The 19556-nt window shown below is 51.5% G+C and overlaps 2 protein-coding genes across 2 annotated transcripts; one reads left to right on the top strand and one right to left on the bottom strand.

Moving 5' to 3' along the window:
* Positions 1–4223: 4223 nt before the first annotated feature.
* Positions 4224–9057, bottom strand: LOC101611862 (chymotrypsinogen B). Its single transcript, XM_045141645.1, has 7 exons — positions 9006–9057; positions 6714–6817; positions 6538–6617; positions 6364–6442; positions 5931–6111; positions 4786–4919; positions 4224–4444 (listed from the first exon to the last, which is right to left on the bottom strand). The coding sequence occupies exons 1-7, from the start codon at positions 9055–9057 to the stop codon at positions 4283–4285; spliced, it is 792 nt and encodes a 263-aa protein (XP_044997580.1). The 3' UTR covers positions 4224–4282.
* Positions 9058–11918: 2861 nt separating this feature from the next.
* Positions 11919–16747, top strand: LOC123457767 (chymotrypsinogen B). Its single transcript, XM_045142397.1, has 7 exons — positions 11919–11970; positions 14155–14258; positions 14355–14434; positions 14530–14608; positions 14861–15041; positions 16052–16185; positions 16527–16747. Exons 1-7 carry the CDS (start codon positions 11919–11921, stop codon positions 16686–16688), a joined length of 792 nt encoding a protein of 263 aa, XP_044998332.1. The 3' UTR covers positions 16689–16747.
* The last annotated feature ends 2809 nt before the right edge of the window (positions 16748–19556 follow it).

Here is a 19556-nt window from a genome sequence, read left to right as displayed (position 1 = left end):
CGCACAAGGTGGCACTTGCGTCCGAGTTCATTTTACAGCGGCTGGAGGCCTTGCATGCCCATCCTGTCTGTCTCTCTTCTCTCTATCTCTTTATGCTTACAAATAAATAAGCAAATAAGTATTTTTTTTAAATTGGGACCCTCCTGTCTCAACCTCCTGAGAGGCTGGGATTATGGGCCTGTGGCACCAGGCCAGACTACCTGGTATGGTGGTTTTGCTTGGATGTCAAGGGGTGGGATGGCTGGCTCATAGGGCAGGTAGATTTTTGTGGAAACTATTAAACAGTTTTCTACATGGATGATCTACCTATTCCTTTAATAGCAAAAGAGGATTCAAATCTCATGCCCATTCTGAATCACATTCAGGAGATTTTCCTGACCATCCCTTCTGGAAGGCAGAGAACATGGGGACTTGGTTTATACCGGTTATGACACCTTGCACATAGAGCTAATAGGAAACCCCAAAATTTCTTATTTATTTATTTTTCAAATTTTCTTTATCTTTTTTGATTTTTTAAAATTTATTTATTAGAGAGAATGAGAGAATGGGCATGCCAGGGCCTCTAGCCATTGCAAATAAACTCCAGATGCATGTACCACCATGTGCATCTGGCTTACATGGGACTTGGAGAATTGAACCTGGGTCCTTAGGTTTCACAGTCAAGCGCCTTAACCGCTAAGCCATCTATCCAGCCCCAAAATTTCCATAAAATGTAGATTAATACTTCTTTGACTAAATTATTTTCCCTCATGTATTTTTCTGGCTAGGAAATATTGGGGATCTATTTTCCAAATGAAAGTGTAGTTTGTTCCCTGTGCTAATCAGATCCACTGTGGCTGCCTTGTAAAACAGCTACTCTTCTTCTGCATGTACAAACTCACACTCAACAGTCACCACCTTTGTGCTTTTTTTTCAATGTGAGAGCAAGAGCAAGAGAAAGTTAGACACAGAGAACTGGCATGCCAGGGCCTCCAGCCACTGCAACTGTACTCCACACAGGTGCACCAACTTGTGCGTGTGTGCCACCTTGCACACTTGTGTCACTTTGTGTGTCTGGCTTACATGGGACCTGGAGAGTCAAACATGGGTTCTTATTCCTTCCAGGCAAGCACCATAAATGCTAAGCCATCTCTGAAGGCCATCTTTGGTTTTTTTGTTTGTTTTTTTTTTTTCGAGGTAGGGTCTCACTCTAGCCCAGGCTGACCTGGAATTCACTATGGAGTCTCAGGGTGGCATTGAACTCTCAGCAATCCTCCCATCTCTGCTTCCTGAGTACTGGGATCAAAGGCCTATGTCACCACACCCAGCCCCATCTTTGTTCCTTTGAATATTTTATTTATTTATTTGTTTATTTTAGAGAGAGACAAAGAAACAAAGAGACAGAGAGAGCATAGACATGCCAGGACCTCCAGACACTACAAATGAACTCTATACACATGTGCTCATTGGTTAAAGTTACTTGCTTGTAAAGCTTACTAGCCCAGGTCTAACTACCCAGTAGTAGAGTACATTAAGATGCACAAAGTGAGCAGGGTGTGGTGGCACACGCCTTTAATCCCAGCACTCAAGAGGCAGAGGTAGAAGGATCACCATGAGTTTGAGGCTACCCTGAGACTCCATAGTGAATTCCAGGTCAGCCTGGGCTAGAGTGAGACCCTACCTTGAAAAACAAACAAAAAAAAAAAAAAAAAAAAAAGGATGCACAAAGTGGTGGATGTGTCTGGAGTTTGTTTGCAGCAGCAAAAGGCCCTGATATGTACACACACACACACAGGAGCAAATAAAATATCTTTTAGAGCCACATATAATACATATATAGTGCTAGAAAGATGGTTTAGCAGTTAAAGTGCTTGTCTGCAAAGCCTAAGGACACAGGTTCGATTCCCCAGTACCCATGAAAGCCAGATGCATATGGTGGCATGTATGTCTGGAGTTTGTTTACAGTGGCTAGAGGCCCTGGTGCACCCATTCTCCCTCTCTCTCTCTCTCTCTCTGTCTTTTTCACTCAAATAAACAAAAAATTAAAAATAAAACAATGTTTGAAAAGAAAGGAAAATTACACACCAATATTCCTCATAAGTATAGATGCAAAAAATCTTCAATGAAACACTAGCTAACCAAATTCAATGGCATACTAAAAGGATTATACACCATGCCCTAGTGGGATTTCTCTCAAGCACACAAGGGTAATTTGACATAAGAAAAGCACTCAGTGTAAGCCAGGTGTGATGGCACATGCCTTTAATTCCAGCACTTGGGAGGCAGAGGTAGGAGGGATCGATGTGAGTTCAAGGCCACCCTGAGACTACATAGTGAATTCCACATCAGCCTGGGCCAGAGTGAGGCCCTACCTCAAAAACAAACAAACAAAAGATTCTTACAGACAACATTGAGAATCAACATTGGAGATAAATGCCTGTAATCACTTCACATGGGAGACGTAGGCACAGGATCAGTGTCTAATGGGGGACATGGCTGTGGAATTTAAAAGCTAACCCACTTAGAGCTACCGAAGGAGGAGAAAAAGTGGCTCTTAGTGTACTTTAGACCAAGGGTGAACTTGCTGCATCTGCTCTTGACACAGCTTTGATGTTTCTGTGACTAACTTTTGGACACAGGCATACATTGGTATTTTCTTGTTAGCTTTTTAAATATTCTATTTATTTGCAAGGTGTGGTGGGGGAGACAATGGACATGCCAGGACCTTCAGCGCTACAAATGAATTCCATATGCATGTGCCACTCCATGCATCTGGCTTTAGGTGGGTACTGAAAAATCAAACCTGGGTCGTTAGGCTTTGCAGGCAAGCACCCTAGCTACTGCACTCATTGGTGTTTTTTTTTTTTAATATTTATTTGCAAGGAGAGAGAGAAATAGAAGAGAGACAGAGAGACTGGATGCATAAGAGCCTCCAATGGCTACAAATGAACTCCAGATGCATATGCCACATTGTGCATCTGATTTTACATGAGTACTGAGGAATTGAAACTGGGTCTTTAGGATTTGCAGGCAAGCTTCTTAACTACTGAGCCATCTCTCCAGCCCCCTCATTGGTGTTTTTATGGAACAGCCAAAACTCAGTAATAAATGATCAAGTAGTATTACATGAGCAAAGGACAAGGAACTTTTGACGTTGGATAATCCATAATCATGTGTTAAGGAAGGGATTTAGAGTATGACCCGTTCAACTCTTAATCCAAAACGCATGTGCATGTGTGAAGGTGCGTGCATGTGTGGGCACACACGTGCACTCCACGCACAAATATAATTGCTCTAAGCCCATGCTGTCTTCAGCAGATCTGAGACAGTTCGGAGGGCTCTTTCTCACTGTCCACGCTGTCGCCTACGCCATGGTCAGCTCTGCTCACACACGCACGTTTGTTCTGAGTCCAGAGTCCAACCAGGCTACTGGGGCCATTGGGCACAGACATAGCTTAAGATCAGTCAGCATCCCCAACCCTTGTCACCACCGGTCACCAGTGCTGTTCAGGCCAAAGGTGCGCCAAGGCGGAGGAAAGGTAGTCACATTGCTTTAAGCAGATGGATTACATGGTTGTAGGACTGCCTTCAAGGCAAGTTACAAATCAGGAATTCAGCAGCAATATTCTCAGAAAAGCTATTTGCCCGGTCATAAGATAAGTTCCCACAGTTCTTTCCCATATGACATTCATGTAGTTCATTGCCAGAGAGCAGGAATTCAGACCAGCCTGAACTGCATGTGACCCCGTCTCATGGAATCTGGAATGCACATTGTATTCTCAGGCTGGCCTGAAACTCACAGGGATCCTCCTGCCTCTGCCTCCCAAGTGCTGGGATTAGGGGATGCGCCAACCTGAGAGGCCATAGGTAACAATTTTTAATGGAAGGGAATAAATGTCTGCCCCGTACGTCTTATGCGACAACTACATTGTGTACTGAAAAGACAGGTGCCTCGGGTTCTGAGGAAGAACAAGTGAGAACTAAAGGACGAAATGGAGATGCCCGCAGTGTGCAACTCCTCCAAGAAAGGACACTGCGCACCAGGGCTGAGCTCAGGCGCGCTCACAGAGACCCAGCCGTTTGGACCCAGGGTGTCAGCTCCGCCTGCCATTTGGCAAAGGGATTGAAGCGATGGGAGCCAGCCTCTATCCGCAGCCCAGAGAGGGAACAGCAGTGCCACCCTTGGTGGGTGACTGGGTAACCCCCATGTACCCTGGGCCACACAGAGATGCCCGGAGTCAGTGTTTCTGAACAGATATTAATTTATTGAGGACAGTGGGAGGGAGGGGGCGGGAGCATGCCCTCAGTTCTGCTCCAGGATCTGCTGAACCCAGGGCATGAGGGCAGTCACACGGGCATACACGGCAGGAGTGGAGGTGGAACAAACGCCGCTTCCCCAGGACACGATGCCCACCAGGGTCCAGGCTCCATTCTTCTGGCAGACCAGGGGGCCGCCAGAGTCGCCCTGTGGGGACAGAGAGAGGACTAGTCTTCAGGTCTAAGGAGGGTGCCTGGACTTGGCGGGCTCCAGGGAAGAGCCGGGAATGGCTGTGGGCTCCACTCCCAGGAGAGCCTGGGCAGCTGGCTTGCCCTGCCAGCCGGAGCACCCCACACACCCGCGCAGCGCAGCACCACCTTGGCCAGAGCCACCTCCTGGGGGCCTCGGTAGGCATCAGCCCTGGGTGCACTGGGGGAAAGTAGGGTTCAGGCGAAGGGGCCGCAGGGAGCCCAGGCCTCTGCAGGCCTGTGGCCCCCGACCCGTCAGGACTGAGCAGATCCGCGGGTACAGCAGGCGAGAAGCCATACCATGCAGGAGGAGACTCCACTGGCGCCTGCGCAGATCATCACGTCGGTGATCTTGCTGCCCCAGAATTTCTTGCACTCAGCGTTGGACACGAGGGGCAGGGCTGCCTGCTGCAGCTTGTCGGGGGTCTTGAGGGCTGCGGGGACAGAGGCTTGGTGTCAGGGTCCCTGCAGGCAGTCTGCAGACTGGAAGACAGCCATGGGTCTTAAATGCATCTGTGGGGACAGCTGCAGCCAGGTCCAGAGCTGTCACACCAGCCCTGGCCTGCCTAGCTTGAGAGCCTGGCCCTGTGGTGCTGGGCGGTGGGTGAGCTCTCAGGGAACTGAGAATCCTGCCTGCTGCGTCTAAGGGACCCAGGCCGGGACCCTCCCCACACACCGGGGACCAGCAGGGGTGGATGTCTACCGAGTCCAGCGCTTCCCTCGGGCCCGTTGTCCTTAGCTCTCCTTCCTGCTTGCGCTGGCGAATTTAAACTGTGGTTGTTGTTTTGTTTTTGAGTCAGGGCCTCACTCTGACCCTGACTGACATGCTACTCGCTCTGTAGCCCAGGTTGGCTTTAAACTCACGGAGAACCTCCTGCCTGAGCCTCCTGAATGCTGTGATTAAAGGCTTATGTGCTTTACATTTTTGTGGGTGTGTATGTGGGTGTTGTGTGGAGGGCATGCACATGTATGTTGTGACCCTGCTGATTATGTGCCTACTTCACCACGAAGCCATCTCCCCAGAACAAAGTTGTTTGTTTTTTGTTTTTTGGTTTTTTGTTTTTTTGCGGTAGGGTTTCACTGTAGCCTAAACTGACCTGGAATTCACTATGTAGTCTCAGGGTGGCCTTGAAGGCACAGTGATCCTCCTTCCTCTGCCTCCTGAAGGCTGGGATTTGTTCTTTTCCTGAGGGGGGTTTCAATGTAGTGTCTCTCTCTACCTCAGGCTAACCTGGAATTCACTATGTAGTGTCAGGGTGGCCTTGAACTCATGGTGATCCTCCTTCCTCTACATCTAAGAAATCTAAAAGAAATGGAATGATGTGTAGATGTTGAAGTTTAGACCAAAGGGGGGGAGGTCATGTGAATCACAACTAGACACTTTTCCTGCCCAGGCCGACTCGCCCAGGGCCCGCCCTGTGGCACAAACGCCACCTCACACTCACCATTGTGCTTGGTCTTGCCCCAGCCGGTGGTGGCGCACAGGGTGCCAGCAGGGAAGTCGTCGTCGGGGCTGGGCAGGCACACGGCCGACACGGTGTCGGAGAACTGGGCGGGCGTGGCCAGCTTCAGCAGGGTGATGTCGTTGCGCACAGTGAACATGTTGAACTTGGGGTTCTTAAAAACCTGCGGGCGGGGACCCGATGACTTGCTGAGGCCCTAGGAGGAGCCCCCGCTCCGTGGAGTCCCAGGGGACAGGCTCCTTTCCGGGTGGCCCAGTGAGGACAGAGTTCCAGGAGACTGGAAAGAGAATTCCCAGGCCAGCAGCAGCCCCATGGTCTTGCACCCCTCAAGCAGCCGGGGGCATCAACCCCTGGGCAGACGCCCCCAGCCCCGGGCTGAGAGCCTGACCCAACCAGCCCGCCTATGCGCATGTACCTTAGCGATCTTCAGGACCTGAATGTTTTCCTCGTCGGAGCCCTGGTCAAACTCCCCGGCCACCACCACATCAGATGTCCTAGGCATTGAGACCCGCGGGAGGGAGAGTGACGACCGGGCCTGCTCCCCTCCTCACCCCAGTGGAGCCGAAGCGGGAGGCGGCCCAGGACTCACTTGACTCCGCAGTGGGCAGCAGTGACCACCCAGTCCTCACTGATGAGGGAGCCCCCGCAGAAGTGGAAGCCAGTTTTGTCCTGGGGAAGCAGAGATGGGGTCATAACTCCCACCTGAACAACATGCGCGTGTGAGACGGCCCAGAGAGTTCCACCTGCCCAGAACGCCCCTCTCACCTGCAGGGACACCTGCCAGGGCCAGGAACCAGGGACAGCATCCTCCCCATTAACAATCCTGGACAGGCCAGCCAGCACTGGTTCAATGGTGGGGACTCCACAGCCTGGGGTGGGAAGGTGGGCGGTGCGTGAATAAGGGCTCTGGACACAACCAACGCAGGCCTGTGTGCCTGTGCCACAGAACCTCTAGAGCAGCTCGGAGCCCACTGAGACGGTGGGTGCCATCTCCTCCTGAAGCATCTCTTGGCTTTCCTCCATGCTCCAGCTCAGGGTTTCCCCATCCACAGGCCTACTGACTCCAGTCATCCTCCAAGAACGCAGAGCAGCATTGCTGCCCCTCTGTGAGCAGAAACCAGACTGCACCAGCCGACTGCCAGGCTCTCGCTCCTGGCTGGCTGCTCTGTGACAGGGGCTATTTGTAAAGTTCTGCTTTCTTAACTCTCCAAGAAAGTGGGATTTGAAAGGACGCCCCATGGGAGCAGCAGGGGAGCGGAGCAAGCAGTCGGGCATGCTGTGTAGGTGAGGAGGCACTGCCGTGCCAGCTAGCAGGTCATGCCATGGCTTCACGGCTTGCCAGCACTCTGGAGCAGCGCAGTCCCTGTGAGTAGCCCGCCACTACCGGGGTCCTTCTGGTCTGCCCCAGGGCCATCTGTCACATGCCTCTCAGGTCCTCGGGATGAGGAGATGGCCAAGATGGCTATGCCAGACCCCAAAGTCATAACATCAGAGATAAGTATATGTGTGTATATGTAGATCTGTCTATCTATCAACCTCTATTTTTTTTACTTGGTTTTTCAAGGTAGGGTTTTGGTGGAACTTACTATGTATTCCCAGGGTGGCCTCACGCTCACAGTGATCCTCCTGCCTCGGCCTCCAGAATGATGGGATTAGAGCGTGCACCATACCACCATGCCCAGCCATAGTACATTTCATTTATTATTATTATTATTTATTATTTTTTTTTGGGGGGTTTTCAAGATAGGGTCTCACTGTAGCTCAGGCTGATGATGAACTCACTATGTAGTTTTAGGTGGCCTGGAACTCACGACAATCCTCCTCCTACCTCTGCCTCCTAAGTGCTGGGACTAAAGGCGTGTGCCATTGCACCTGGCTTCCTTCCTTCCTTCCTTCCTTCCTTCCTTCCTTCCTTCCTTCCTTCCTTCTTTCCTTCTTTCTTTCCCTTCTCACTTTCTTTCTTTCTCTGTCACTCTCTTTCTTTCTTTCTCACTGTATCTTTCATCATTTTTGTTTTTGTTTTTTTCAAGGTAGAGTCCTACTCGAGGCCAGGCTGACACAGTGCTCCCTTGGTAAGCCCAGGCTGACCTCAAATCTCAGGCACAAAAACCCTCCTACCTCAGCCTCCTGAGTGCAGGGACTAATGGCGTATGTCACTTTAAGTGAACATTTTCTCTTTTTGAGGTAAGCCCAACAGACTGGCCTTTTAAATTTAATCATATATTTTATGTGAGAAAGCAAGAGAGCAAGAGAGAGAGAGGAATTAGAACACCAGGGCTTCCAGCTACTGCACGCAAACTCCAGATGCATGCACCCTCTTCTGAACATATGGGACCATGCATGCTTGTGTCACTGTGCATCTGGATTACATGGGACCTGCAGAGTAGAACATGAGTCCTTAGGCTTGGCAGGCAGGCCCCTTCCCTGCTGAGCCATCTCTCCAGCCCCATATTATTTTTCAGACAAAGTCTCATCTAGCCCAGGCTAGCCTCAAACTCATGATTCCTGTTGTCTACATTTCAAGTACTGGGATCACAAGTATGAGCCACTGCTTTTTAAAGTAGAAAACAGAATACTACACTGGGCATGGTGGCACAAACCAGTAACCCCAGCACTTGGGAGGTTGAGGCACTAGGATCATTACAAGTTCAAGGCCAGCCTGGGCTACACAGAGAGTATACACTACCATCTCAAAACAATACAAAGAGAACAACACGCTTAGAACTGGCAGCCTAACAAATACAAGCCCTGGGTGGACACTCTGGGAGGTCTCCTGAGCCTCAGCACCCAACTGGACCACGTCTACATCAGCAGACCACAGCTGGGCTCACGCTTCCATTTGCTACTCAGAAAGACCAGAAGGTCCCCTCTCCTCCTTGTAGCCTCAGGTTGGAGGAGGGTCAGGATAATTCCCCAGGAACGGGGCCTAGCTCTTAGTAGGCCAGAGTCCCTCTGGCCTCTCTGAAGGTGTCTGGCTGTTAAGACTCTGAGGGGTCCAGGGACCATCTCCCCAACCTCCTCCCAGGTCTGACTGGCCACCCGGATCCTAGCACTCACCAAAAGTGGCACCCACAAGGGCGAAGCAGGACAGGAGCCAAAGGAATGCCATGGTGCTCCAGTCAGGGAAGATGGGGCCCGCTTGCTCTGGGGCCCCTTTTATGGTCCCTGTGGTCCTCAAGCCTTGCCCAATCTCTGTGGCCCTACCCAACCAGGGGAGCCCAAGAGCTACCCTCCCTGTTATCCAAGGATCCTGGGTGGTAGGTGGGAGCCAAGCCTTGCCACGGTCTGCCTGGCTCTCAGCCCAAAACCCCAACCCCTGGGAAAAGGACAGCTGCCCTGTCGTAATAGCACCCGTGAGCCTTGGCAATGCCCAGCATCTCCAGGGTGCTGTGGGCAAGGCCCCTGCCAGGCCAGGAGCTCGGGCCCTGCAGATGTTCTTACAGCCTTTCCAGGAGGTGGGGTGGAAGGCTCTGTTGCTCCTGGTGCCATAAACGGTGCTCCCGGCTCCGTATTAGACACAGTCCCCCCACGTGGTCTGAAGAAGCCCAGCTGCTGGTGGCTGAGGGGCCCCAGAATAGCTGCCTGGCCCACGACCATGAATGTGGTCACAGGTGCTCCCCGGAGGGGTTCACTCACGGAGGAGCAAAGGGTTGCACGGACTTTGGGGAGTATACAAGAGTCTCTTCTCCTCCAGGCAGCGGGCGAGGACAGGGACAGCAGGAATGCTGTGGACAAGACCCCACATCTATGGGTGCTCAGCAGAATCACCCTCCTGTGCTATTCCACACCCTGGGGAACTAGGCTTTGTAACAAAGTTTTAGTTGCTTACAAAATGAAACTTGCGCACACCTTTAGTCCCAGCACTGGGGAGGCAGAGGCTGTACCTCCAAAAAAAAAAAAAAAAAAAAAAGAAGAAGAAGAAGAAGAAACTCTGGGTGCTGGAAAGATGGCTCAATAGTTAAGACACTTACCTGCCAAGCCTAACAATCTATGTTTGAATTCCCCAGCACCTAGGTAGAGCCAGGTGCACAATATGGTGCATGCATCTGGAGTTTGTTTGCAGTGGCTAGAGGCCTTGGTGTGACCATTCTCTCTCTCGCAACTCTCTCTGCGTCTCTTCTCTCTGTCTCTCTGTCTTGGCAAATAAATAAATAAAAACCTTTAGTTAGGCTGTAGAAATGGCTTAGTGATCAAGGCGCTTTCCTTTGAAGCCTTAGGACCCAGGATCAATTCTGTAAGTCCTACGTAAGCCAGATGCACAATGTGGTGGATGTTTTTGGGGTTCATTTGCAGTGGCTAGAGACCCTGGTGCACCCATTCTCACAAATGCACCCTCTCTCTGTCTCAAATAAATAAAAATAAATCTTAAAAAACAAACCTCTAGTCACTGCAAACAAACTCCAGATGCATGCACCACTTGGTCATATGGTTTTATGTGGGTACTGGGGAATAAAACCCAGACCGTAAGGCTTTGCAGGCAAGCACTTTAACCACTGGGCCATCTCTCCAGCTGCCCCCCCCATACCTGTCTTGTCCCATTGTTACTTGACAAGGAAAAGTTTGTTCTGTGTCATTTTGGAATCAAAGTTTTATTTTATTTTTATTATTTTCTTGCATATATGTGTGTGGTGTGTGGATGTATGCTGTGGGCATGTGGTGGGCGGGTATTTGGGAGGGCCTTGCTTTTTGAGGTAGGGTCTCACTCTAGATCAAGCTGACCTGGAATTCATTATGTAGTCTCAGGGTGGCCTGGAGCTCACAGTGATCCTCCTACCTCTGTTTCCCTCGTGCTGGGATTAAAGGAGTGAGCCACCACACCCTGCTTTTTCCTTAATTAAATTTTTTTCTTTATTTTTATTTATTTATTTGAGAGCAACAGACACAGAGAGAAAGAGGCAGAGAAGGGGAATGGGTGCCCCACGGCCTCCAGCCACTGAAAAGGAACTCCAGATGCGTGTGCCCCCTTGTGCATCTGGTTTACATGGGTCCTGCAGGATTAAGCCTCCAACTGGGGTCATCAGACTTAACAAGCAAGCGCTTAATCACTAAGCCATCCCTCCAGACCTCTTTCTTAATTTTAAAAATATTTTTATTTGGGGGCTTGAGAGATGGTTTAGCAGTTAAGGCACTTGCCTGCAAAGTCAAAGGACCCAGGTATGATTCCCCAGGACCCACATAAGCCAGATGCACATGTTTGTGTTCATTTGCAGTAGCTGGAGATCCTGGTATGACCATATTCTCTCTCTCTCTCTCCATATATATATATATATATATATATATATACATATATATATATATATATATATCAAATAAATATAAAAAAATCTTAAAACTTTTATTAGGGATAGAGAGGGCATTCCTGCTGTCCCTGTCCTCGCCCGCTGCCTGGAGGAGAAGAGACTCTTGTATACTCCCCAAAGTCCGTGCAACCCTTTGCTCCTCCGTGAGTGAACCCCTCCGGGGAGCACCTGTGACCACATTCATGGTCGTGGGCCAGGCAGCTATTCTGGGGCCCCTCAGCCACCAGCAGCTGGGCTTCTTCAGACCACGTGGGGGGACTGTGTCTAATACGGAGCCGGGAGCACCGTTTATGGCACCAGGAGCAACAGAGCCTTCCACCCCACCTCCTGGAAAGGCTGTAAGAACATCTGCAGGGCCCGAGCTCCTGGCCTGGCAGGGGCCTTGCCCACAGCACCCTGGAGATGCTGGGCATTGCCAAGGCTCACGGGTGCTATTACGACAGGGCAGCTGTCCTTTTCCCAGGGGTTGGGGTTTTGGGCTGAGAGCCAGGCAGACCGTGGCAAGGCTTGGCTCCCACCTACCACCCAGGATCCTTGGATAACAGGGAGGGTAGCTCTTGGGCTCCCCTGGTTGGGTAGGGCCACAGAGATTGGGCAAGGCTTGAGGACCACAGGGACCATAAAAGGGGCCCCAGAGCAAGCGGGCCCCATCTTCCCTGACTGGAGCACCATGGCATTCCTTTGGCTCCTGTCCTGCTTCGCCCTTGTGGGTGCCACTTTTGGTGAGTGCTAGGATCCGGGTGGCCAGTCAGACCTGGGAGGAGGTTGGGGAGATGGTCCCTGGACCCCTCAGAGTCTTAACAGCCAGACACCTTCAGAGAGGCCAGAGGGACTCTGGCCTACTAAGAGCTAGGCCCCGTTCCTGGGGAATTATCCTGACCCTCCTCCAACCTGAGGCTACAAGGAGGAGAGGGGACCTTCTGGTCTTTCTGAGTAGCAAATGGAAGCGTGAGCCCAGCTGTGGTCTGCTGATGTAGACGTGGTCCAGTTGGGTGCTGAGGCTCAGGAGACCTCCCAGAGTGTCCACCCAGGGCTTGTATTTGTTAGGCTGCCAGTTCTAAGCGTGTTGTTCTCTTTGTATTGTTTTGAGATGGTAGTGTATACTCTCTGTGTAGCCCAGGCTGGCCTTGAACTTGTAATGATCCTAGTGCCTCAACCTCCCAAGTGCTGGGGTTACTGGTTTGTGCCACCATGCCCAGTGTAGTATTCTGTTTTCTACTTTAAAAAGCAGTGGCTCATACTTGTGATCCCAGTACTTGAAATGTAGACAACAGGAATCATGAGTTTGAGGCTAGCCTGGGCTAGATGAGACTTTGTCTGAAAAATAATATGGGGCTGGAGAGATGGCTCAGCAGGGAAGGGGCCTGCCTGCCAAGCCTAAGGACTCATGTTCTACTCTGCAGGTCCCATGTAATCCAGATGCACAGTGACACAAGCATGCATGGTCCCATATGTTCAGAAGAGGGTGCATGCATCTGGAGTTTGCGTGCAGTAGCTGGAAGCCCTGGTGTTCTAATTCCTCTCTCTCTCTTGCTCTCTTGCTTTCTCACATAAAATATATGATTAAATTTAAAAGGCCAGTCTGTTGGGCTTACCTCAAAAAGAGAAAATGTTCACTTAAAGTGACATACGCCATTAGTCCCTGCACTCAGGAGGCTGAGGTAGGAGGGTTTTTGTGCCTGAGATTTGAGGTCAGCCTGGGCTTACCAAGGGAGCACTGTGTCAGCCTGGCCTCGAGTAGGACTCTACCTTGAAAAAAACAAAAACAAAAATGATGAAAGATACAGTGAGAAAGAAAGAAAGAGAGTGACAGAGAAAGAAAGAAAGTGAGAAGGGAAAGAAAGAAGGAAAGAAGGAAGGAAGGAAGGAAGGAAGGAAGGAAGGAAGGAAGGAAGGAAGCCAGGTGCAATGGCACACGCCTTTAGTCCCAGCACTTAGGAGGCAGAGGTAGGAGGAGGATTGTCGTGAGTTCCAGGCCACCTAAAACTACATAGTGAGTTCATCATCAGCCTGAGCTACAGTGAGACCCTATCTTGAAAACCCCCAAAAAAAAAAAAATAAATAATAATAATAATAAATGAAATGTACTATGGCTGGGCATGGTGGTATGGTGCACGCTCTAATCCCATCATTCTGGAGGCCGAGGCAGGAGGATCACTGTGAGCGTGAGGCCACCCTGAGAATACATAGTAAGTTCCACCAAAACCCTACCTTGAAAAACCAAGTAAAAAAAATAGAGGTTGATAGATAGACAGATCTACATATACACACATATACTTATCTCTGATGTTATGACTTTGGGGTCTGGCATAGCCATCTTGGCCATCTCCTCATCCCGAGGACCTGAGAGGCATGTGACAGATGGCCCTGGGGCAGACCAGAAGGACCCCGGTAGTGGCGGGCTACTCACAGGGACTGCGCTGCTCCAGAGTGCTGGCAAGCCGTGAAGCCATGGCATGACCTGCTAGCTGGCACGGCAGTGCCTCCTCACCTACACAGCATGCCCGACTGCTTGCTCCGCTCCCCTGCTGCTCCCATGGGGCGTCCTTTCAAATCCCACTTTCTTGGAGAGTTAAGAAAGCAGAACTTTACAAATAGCCCCTGTCACAGAGCAGCCAGCCAGGAGCGAGAGCCTGGCAGTCGGCTGGTGCAGTCTGGTTTCTGCTCACAGAGGGGCAGCAATGCTGCTCTGCGTTCTTGGAGGATGACTGGAGTCAGTAGGCCTGTGGATGGGGAAACCCTGAGCTGGAGCATGGAGGAAAGCCAAGAGATGCTTCAGGAGGAGATGGCACCCACCGTCTCAGTGGGCTCCGAGCTGCTCTAGAGGTTCTGTGGCACAGGCACACAGGCCTGCGTTGGTTGTGTCCAGAGCCCTTATTCACGCACCGCCCACCTTCCCACCCCAGGCTGTGGAGTCCCCACCATTGAACCAGTGCTGGCTGGCCTGTCCAGGATTGTTAATGGGGAGGATGCTGTCCCTGGTTCCTGGCCCTGGCAGGTGTCCCTGCAGGTGAGAGGGGCGTTCTGGGCAGGTGGAACTCTCTGGGCCGTCTCACACGCGCATGTTGTTCAGGTGGGAGTTATGACCCCATCTCTGCTTCCCCAGGACAAAACTGGCTTCCACTTCTGCGGGGGCTCCCTCATCAGTGAGGACTGGGTGGTCACTGCTGCCCACTGCGGAGTCAAGTGAGTCCTGGGCCGCCTCCCGCTTCGGCTCCACTGGGGTGAGGAGGGGAGCAGGCCCGGTCGTCACTCTCCCTCCCGCGGGTCTCAATGCCTAGGACATCTGATGTGGTGGTGGCCGGGGAGTTTGACCAGGGCTCCGACGAGGAAAACATTCAGGTCCTGAAGATCGCTAAGGTACATGCGCATAGGCGGGCTGGTTGGGTCAGGCTCTCAGCCCGGGGCTGGGGGCGTCTGCCCAGGGGTTGATGCCCCCGGCTGCTTGAGGGGTGCAAGACCATGGGGCTGCTGCTGGCCTGGGAATTCTCTTTCCAGTCTCCTGGAACTCTGTCCTCACTGGGCCACCCGGAAAGGAGCCTGTCCCCTGGGACTCCACGGAGCGGGGGCTCCTCCTAGGGCCTCAGCAAGTCATCGGGTCCCCGCCCGCAGGTTTTTAAGAACCCCAAGTTCAACATGTTCACTGTGCGCAACGACATCACCCTGCTGAAGCTGGCCACGCCCGCCCAGTTCTCCGACACCGTGTCGGCCGTGTGCCTGCCCAGCCCCGACGACGACTTCCCTGCTGGCACCCTGTGCGCCACCACCGGCTGGGGCAAGACCAAGCACAATGGTGAGTGTGAGGTGGCGTTTGTGCCACAGGGCGGGCCCTGGGCGAGTCGGCCTGGGCAGGAAAAGTGTCTAGTTGTGATTCACATGACCTCCCCCCCTTTGGTCTAAACTTCAACATCTACACATCATTCCATTTCTTTTAGATTTCTTAGATGTAGAGGAAGGAGGATCACCATGAGTTCAAGGCCACCCTGACACTACATAGTGAATTCCAGGTTAGCCTGAGGTAGAGAGAGACACTACATTGAAACCCCCCTCAGGAAAAGAACAAATCCCAGCCTTCAGGAGGCAGAGGAAGGAGGATCACTGTGCCTTCAAGGCCACCCTGAGACTACATAGTGAATTCCAGGTCAGTTTAGGCTACAGTGAAACCCTACCGCAAAAAAACAAAAAACCAAAAAACAAAAAACAAACAACTTTGTTCTGGGGAGATGGCTTCGTGGTGAAGTAGGCACATAATCAGCAGGGTCACAACATACATGTGCATGCCCTCCACACAACACCCACATACACACCCACAAAAATGTAAAGCACATAAGCCTTTAATCACAGCATTCAGGAGGCTCAGGCAGGAGGTTCTCCGTGAGTTTAAAGCCAACCTGGGCTACAGAGCGAGTAGCATGTCAGTCAGGGTCAGAGTGAGGCCCTGACTCAAAAACAAAACAACAACCACAGTTTAAATTCGCCAGCGCAAGCAGGAAGGAGAGCTAAGGACAACGGGCCCGAGGGAAGCGCTGGACTCGGTAGACATCCACCCCTGCTGGTCCCCGGTGTGTGGGGAGGGTCCCGGCCTGGGTCCCTTAGACGCAGCAGGCAGGATTCTCAGTTCCCTGAGAGCTCACCCACCGCCCAGCACCACAGGGCCAGGCTCTCAAGCTAGGCAGGCCAGGGCTGGTGTGACAGCTCTGGACCTGGCTGCAGCTGTCCCCACAGATGCATTTAAGACCCATGGCTGTCTTCCAGTCTGCAGACTGCCTGCAGGACCCTGACACCAAGCCTCTGTCCCCGCAGCCCTCAAGACCCCCGACAAGCTGCAGCAGGCAGCCCTGCCCCTCGTGTCCAACGCTGAGTGCAAGAAATTCTGGGGCAGCAAGATCACCGACGTGATGATCTGCGCAGGCGCCAGTGGAGTCTCCTCCTGCATGGTATGGCTTCTCGCCTGCTGTACCCGCGGATCTGCTCAGTCCTGACGGGTCGGGGGCCACAGGCCTGCAGAGGCCTGGGCTCCCTGCGGCCCCTTCGCCTGAACCCTACTTTCCCCCAGTGCACCCAGGGCTGATGCCTACCGAGGCCCCCAGGAGGTGGCTCTGGCCAAGGTGGTGCTGCGCTGCGCGGGTGTGTGGGGTGCTCCGGCTGGCAGGGCAAGCCAGCTGCCCAGGCTCTCCTGGGAGTGGAGCCCACAGCCATTCCCGGCTCTTCCCTGGAGCCCGCCAAGTCCAGGCACCCTCCTTAGACCTGAAGACTAGTCCTCTCTCTGTCCCCACAGGGCGACTCTGGCGGCCCCCTGGTCTGCCAGAAGAATGGAGCCTGGACCCTGGTGGGCATCGTGTCCTGGGGAAGCGGCGTTTGTTCCACCTCCACTCCTGCCGTGTATGCCCGTGTGACTGCCCTCATGCCCTGGGTTCAGCAGATCCTGGAGCAGAACTGAGGGCATGCTCCCGCCCCCTCCCTCCCACTGTCCTCAATAAATTAATATCTGTTCAGAAACACTGACTCCGGGCATCTCTGTGTGGCCCAGGGTACATGGGGGTTACCCAGTCACCCACCAAGGGTGGCACTGCTGTTCCCTCTCTGGGCTGCGGATAGAGGCTGGCTCCCATCGCTTCAATCCCTTTGCCAAATGGCAGGCGGAGCTGACACCCTGGGTCCAAACGGCTGGGTCTCTGTGAGCGAGCCTGAGCTCAGCCCTGGTGCGCAGTGTCCTTTCTTGGAGGAGTTGCACACTGCGGGCATCTCCATTTCGTCCTTTAGTTCTCACTTGTTCTTCCTCAGAACCCGAGGCACCTGTCTTTTCAGTACACAATGTAGTTGTCGCATAAGACGTACGGGGCAGACATTTATTCCCTTCCATTAAAAATTGTTACCTATCGCCTCTCAGGGTGGCGCACGCCTCTAATCCCAGCACTTGGGAGGCAGAGGCAGGAGGATTGCTGTGAGTTTCAGGCCAGCCTGAGAATACAGACTGTGTGTCCACACCCGACAGTTTACGTGACCTGTAGAGATGCAAAGTCAGGTAGTCTCAGGCTTCATCGGAGGCCTCGTGCTTGTGCAGGAAATGCCCTTAACTGCTGAGACATCTCTCCGGATTTTTAACATATTCATTTAGATACTCAGATCAATAATTTTTAGTCATTTTTCTTCTCTATTATGTCAGGCAGCAAATTTTTTCTGATTGTTTTGCATTTCATATAAAATTTAAAATATATTTATTTATTTGATAGAGAGAAAGAGGAGAGAGAGAGAAGGAATGGGCATACTAGGGTCTCTAGCAACTGCAAATGAACTCCAGATGCATGTGCTATCTTGTGCATCTGGCTTACGTGAGTACTGGGGAATTGAACCTGGGTCTTAAGGCTCTGTAGGCAAGTGCCTTACTCACTAAACCATCTCTCCGGCCCACATTTCATAAACTTTACCACGTTATTTCTCACTTGTGTGTTAAGGTGTACATGCGTGTATAGTTCTGGTTGCCGGGGGCAGGTCTTGAGCATGGTACACACATGGAGGTCAGAGGACAACCTCCACCCTGCTTGAGGCAGCTCTCTTGTTGCTCAACATGAGTACTTACATGGTTACTTGCCCCAGGAACTTCTCGGCGGGTCCTTGGTTCTACCTCACGAGCTGGGATTACAGACTCTAGCCCCACAGCACCTGGTTCTCTTCAACCCTCTTGCTTGATTTTTTTTGTTTTTGTTTTTGTTTTTCAAGGTAGCGTGTCACTCTAGCTCAGGTTGACCTAGAATTCACTACGGCCTCGAACTCACAGCAAACCTCCTATCTCAGCCTTCCAAGAGCTGGGATTAAAGTTGTGTGGCACCATGTCCAGCCTTTTAAATATTATATTGTTTAGTATGTTTATATGCCTGTTTTGATTTTTGGTACATCTCTCCCCACCCCCACACCCCACATTTCTCTTTCTAGTGCAATCTGTGATACCAGCTGGAGATTTCCTTTTGAAGTAGCTAGGCTCTCTTATTGAACTCTCTATATGCATAGGAGCAAGGTCAGAGTCCCCAGTGGATGTCAGTCCTTGAGCTCCCCCAGTGGGAAGCAGGGATGAGCTTGAGTTTGGGGAGCCTCAGACCCAGAAGCCCGGGGAAGCACACCCTGTCCTGGTGAGGAGTTTCCTCTGCTTTATGCTTAATCCCTAGGGAGAAGTGGCTTCCAGGGGAGGTGGAAGGGACAGACTAGGGACAAGGAAGTGTCCGACCTGTCCTTCTTGGCTTATCTTTTACACTTGACCCCTGTACCCTGAGGACCTCTGGAGTAGCGACCCTGCGCAGGCCTAGGGCAGGCATGCCTTGTCACCAAGGTGCAGTGGGGACAAGCAAGGCAGGTTGTCTCCTCCTGCCTTCCTATTGTCCCTCCTACAGCCCAGCCTGCAGCCCTCTGCCCTAGGCCTTGTATGGCTGCACCCCTGGGTCACAGTCTTTCTTTCTCTGTTTTCATCATGTTTCCCTGTAAAGTTTATTAAAAAAACAAAAAACAAAAAACAAAACTTAGATTGATTTATTTGACAGAGAGAAAAAGAGAAAGAGAGAGAGAATGGGCACACCAGGGCCTCCAGCCACTGCAAACGAACTCCAGACACATGTGCTACCTTGTGCATCTGGCTTACATGGGTCCTGGGGAATTGAACCTAGGACATTTGGCTTTGCAGGCAAGTACCTTTCCTGCTAAGCCATCCCTACAGCCCTGTAAAGTTTCTTTAAGGTAGCTCTTTGGAGAGACCAGAGTCTACACTGTCCCTGCCTGTTGGTTGGGCTCCTTCCTACATTTCTCAGTTTTTCACATTTTTTTTCTTCTGCCTTGTGGAATACTAAGTGTCCTGATGATATGATGTTGACGCTAAGGCTGTCTGTACAATTTAGTTATGAAGACAGGAAAACAGCCAGTAGATGATTTGATTTGGAGGAGAAAAGCAAGAGGAGAAAGAAAAGCTACCTAATGGAGTGAGACTTAAAATAATATGCCTCTTAAAATATTAAGGGTCGGGCTGGAGAGATGGCGTAGCGGTTAAGTGCTTGCCTGTGAAGCCTAAGGACCCCGGTTCGAGGCTCGATTTCCCAGGACCCACGTTAGCCACGTGTCTGGAGTTCGTTTGCAGAGGCTGGAAGCCCTGGCGCGCCCATTCTCTCTCTCGCTCTCTATCTGCCTCTTTCTCTCTCTGTCATTCTCAAATAAATCAATAAAAATCTAAAAAAAAAAAAATATTAAGGGTCCAGGGCTGAGAGTTAGAATACACAGCGCCTGCTTAGCCTGTGTTTAAGGAACTCACAGAAGGGAGGGGAACTGA

This window comes from Jaculus jaculus, chromosome 1, assembly GCF_020740685.1.
Source record: "Jaculus jaculus isolate mJacJac1 chromosome 1, mJacJac1.mat.Y.cur, whole genome shotgun sequence".
Classification (NCBI taxonomy): Eukaryota; Metazoa; Chordata; class Mammalia; order Rodentia; family Dipodidae; genus Jaculus; species Jaculus jaculus.
This window is presented reverse-complemented; position numbering and strand designations above follow the sequence as displayed.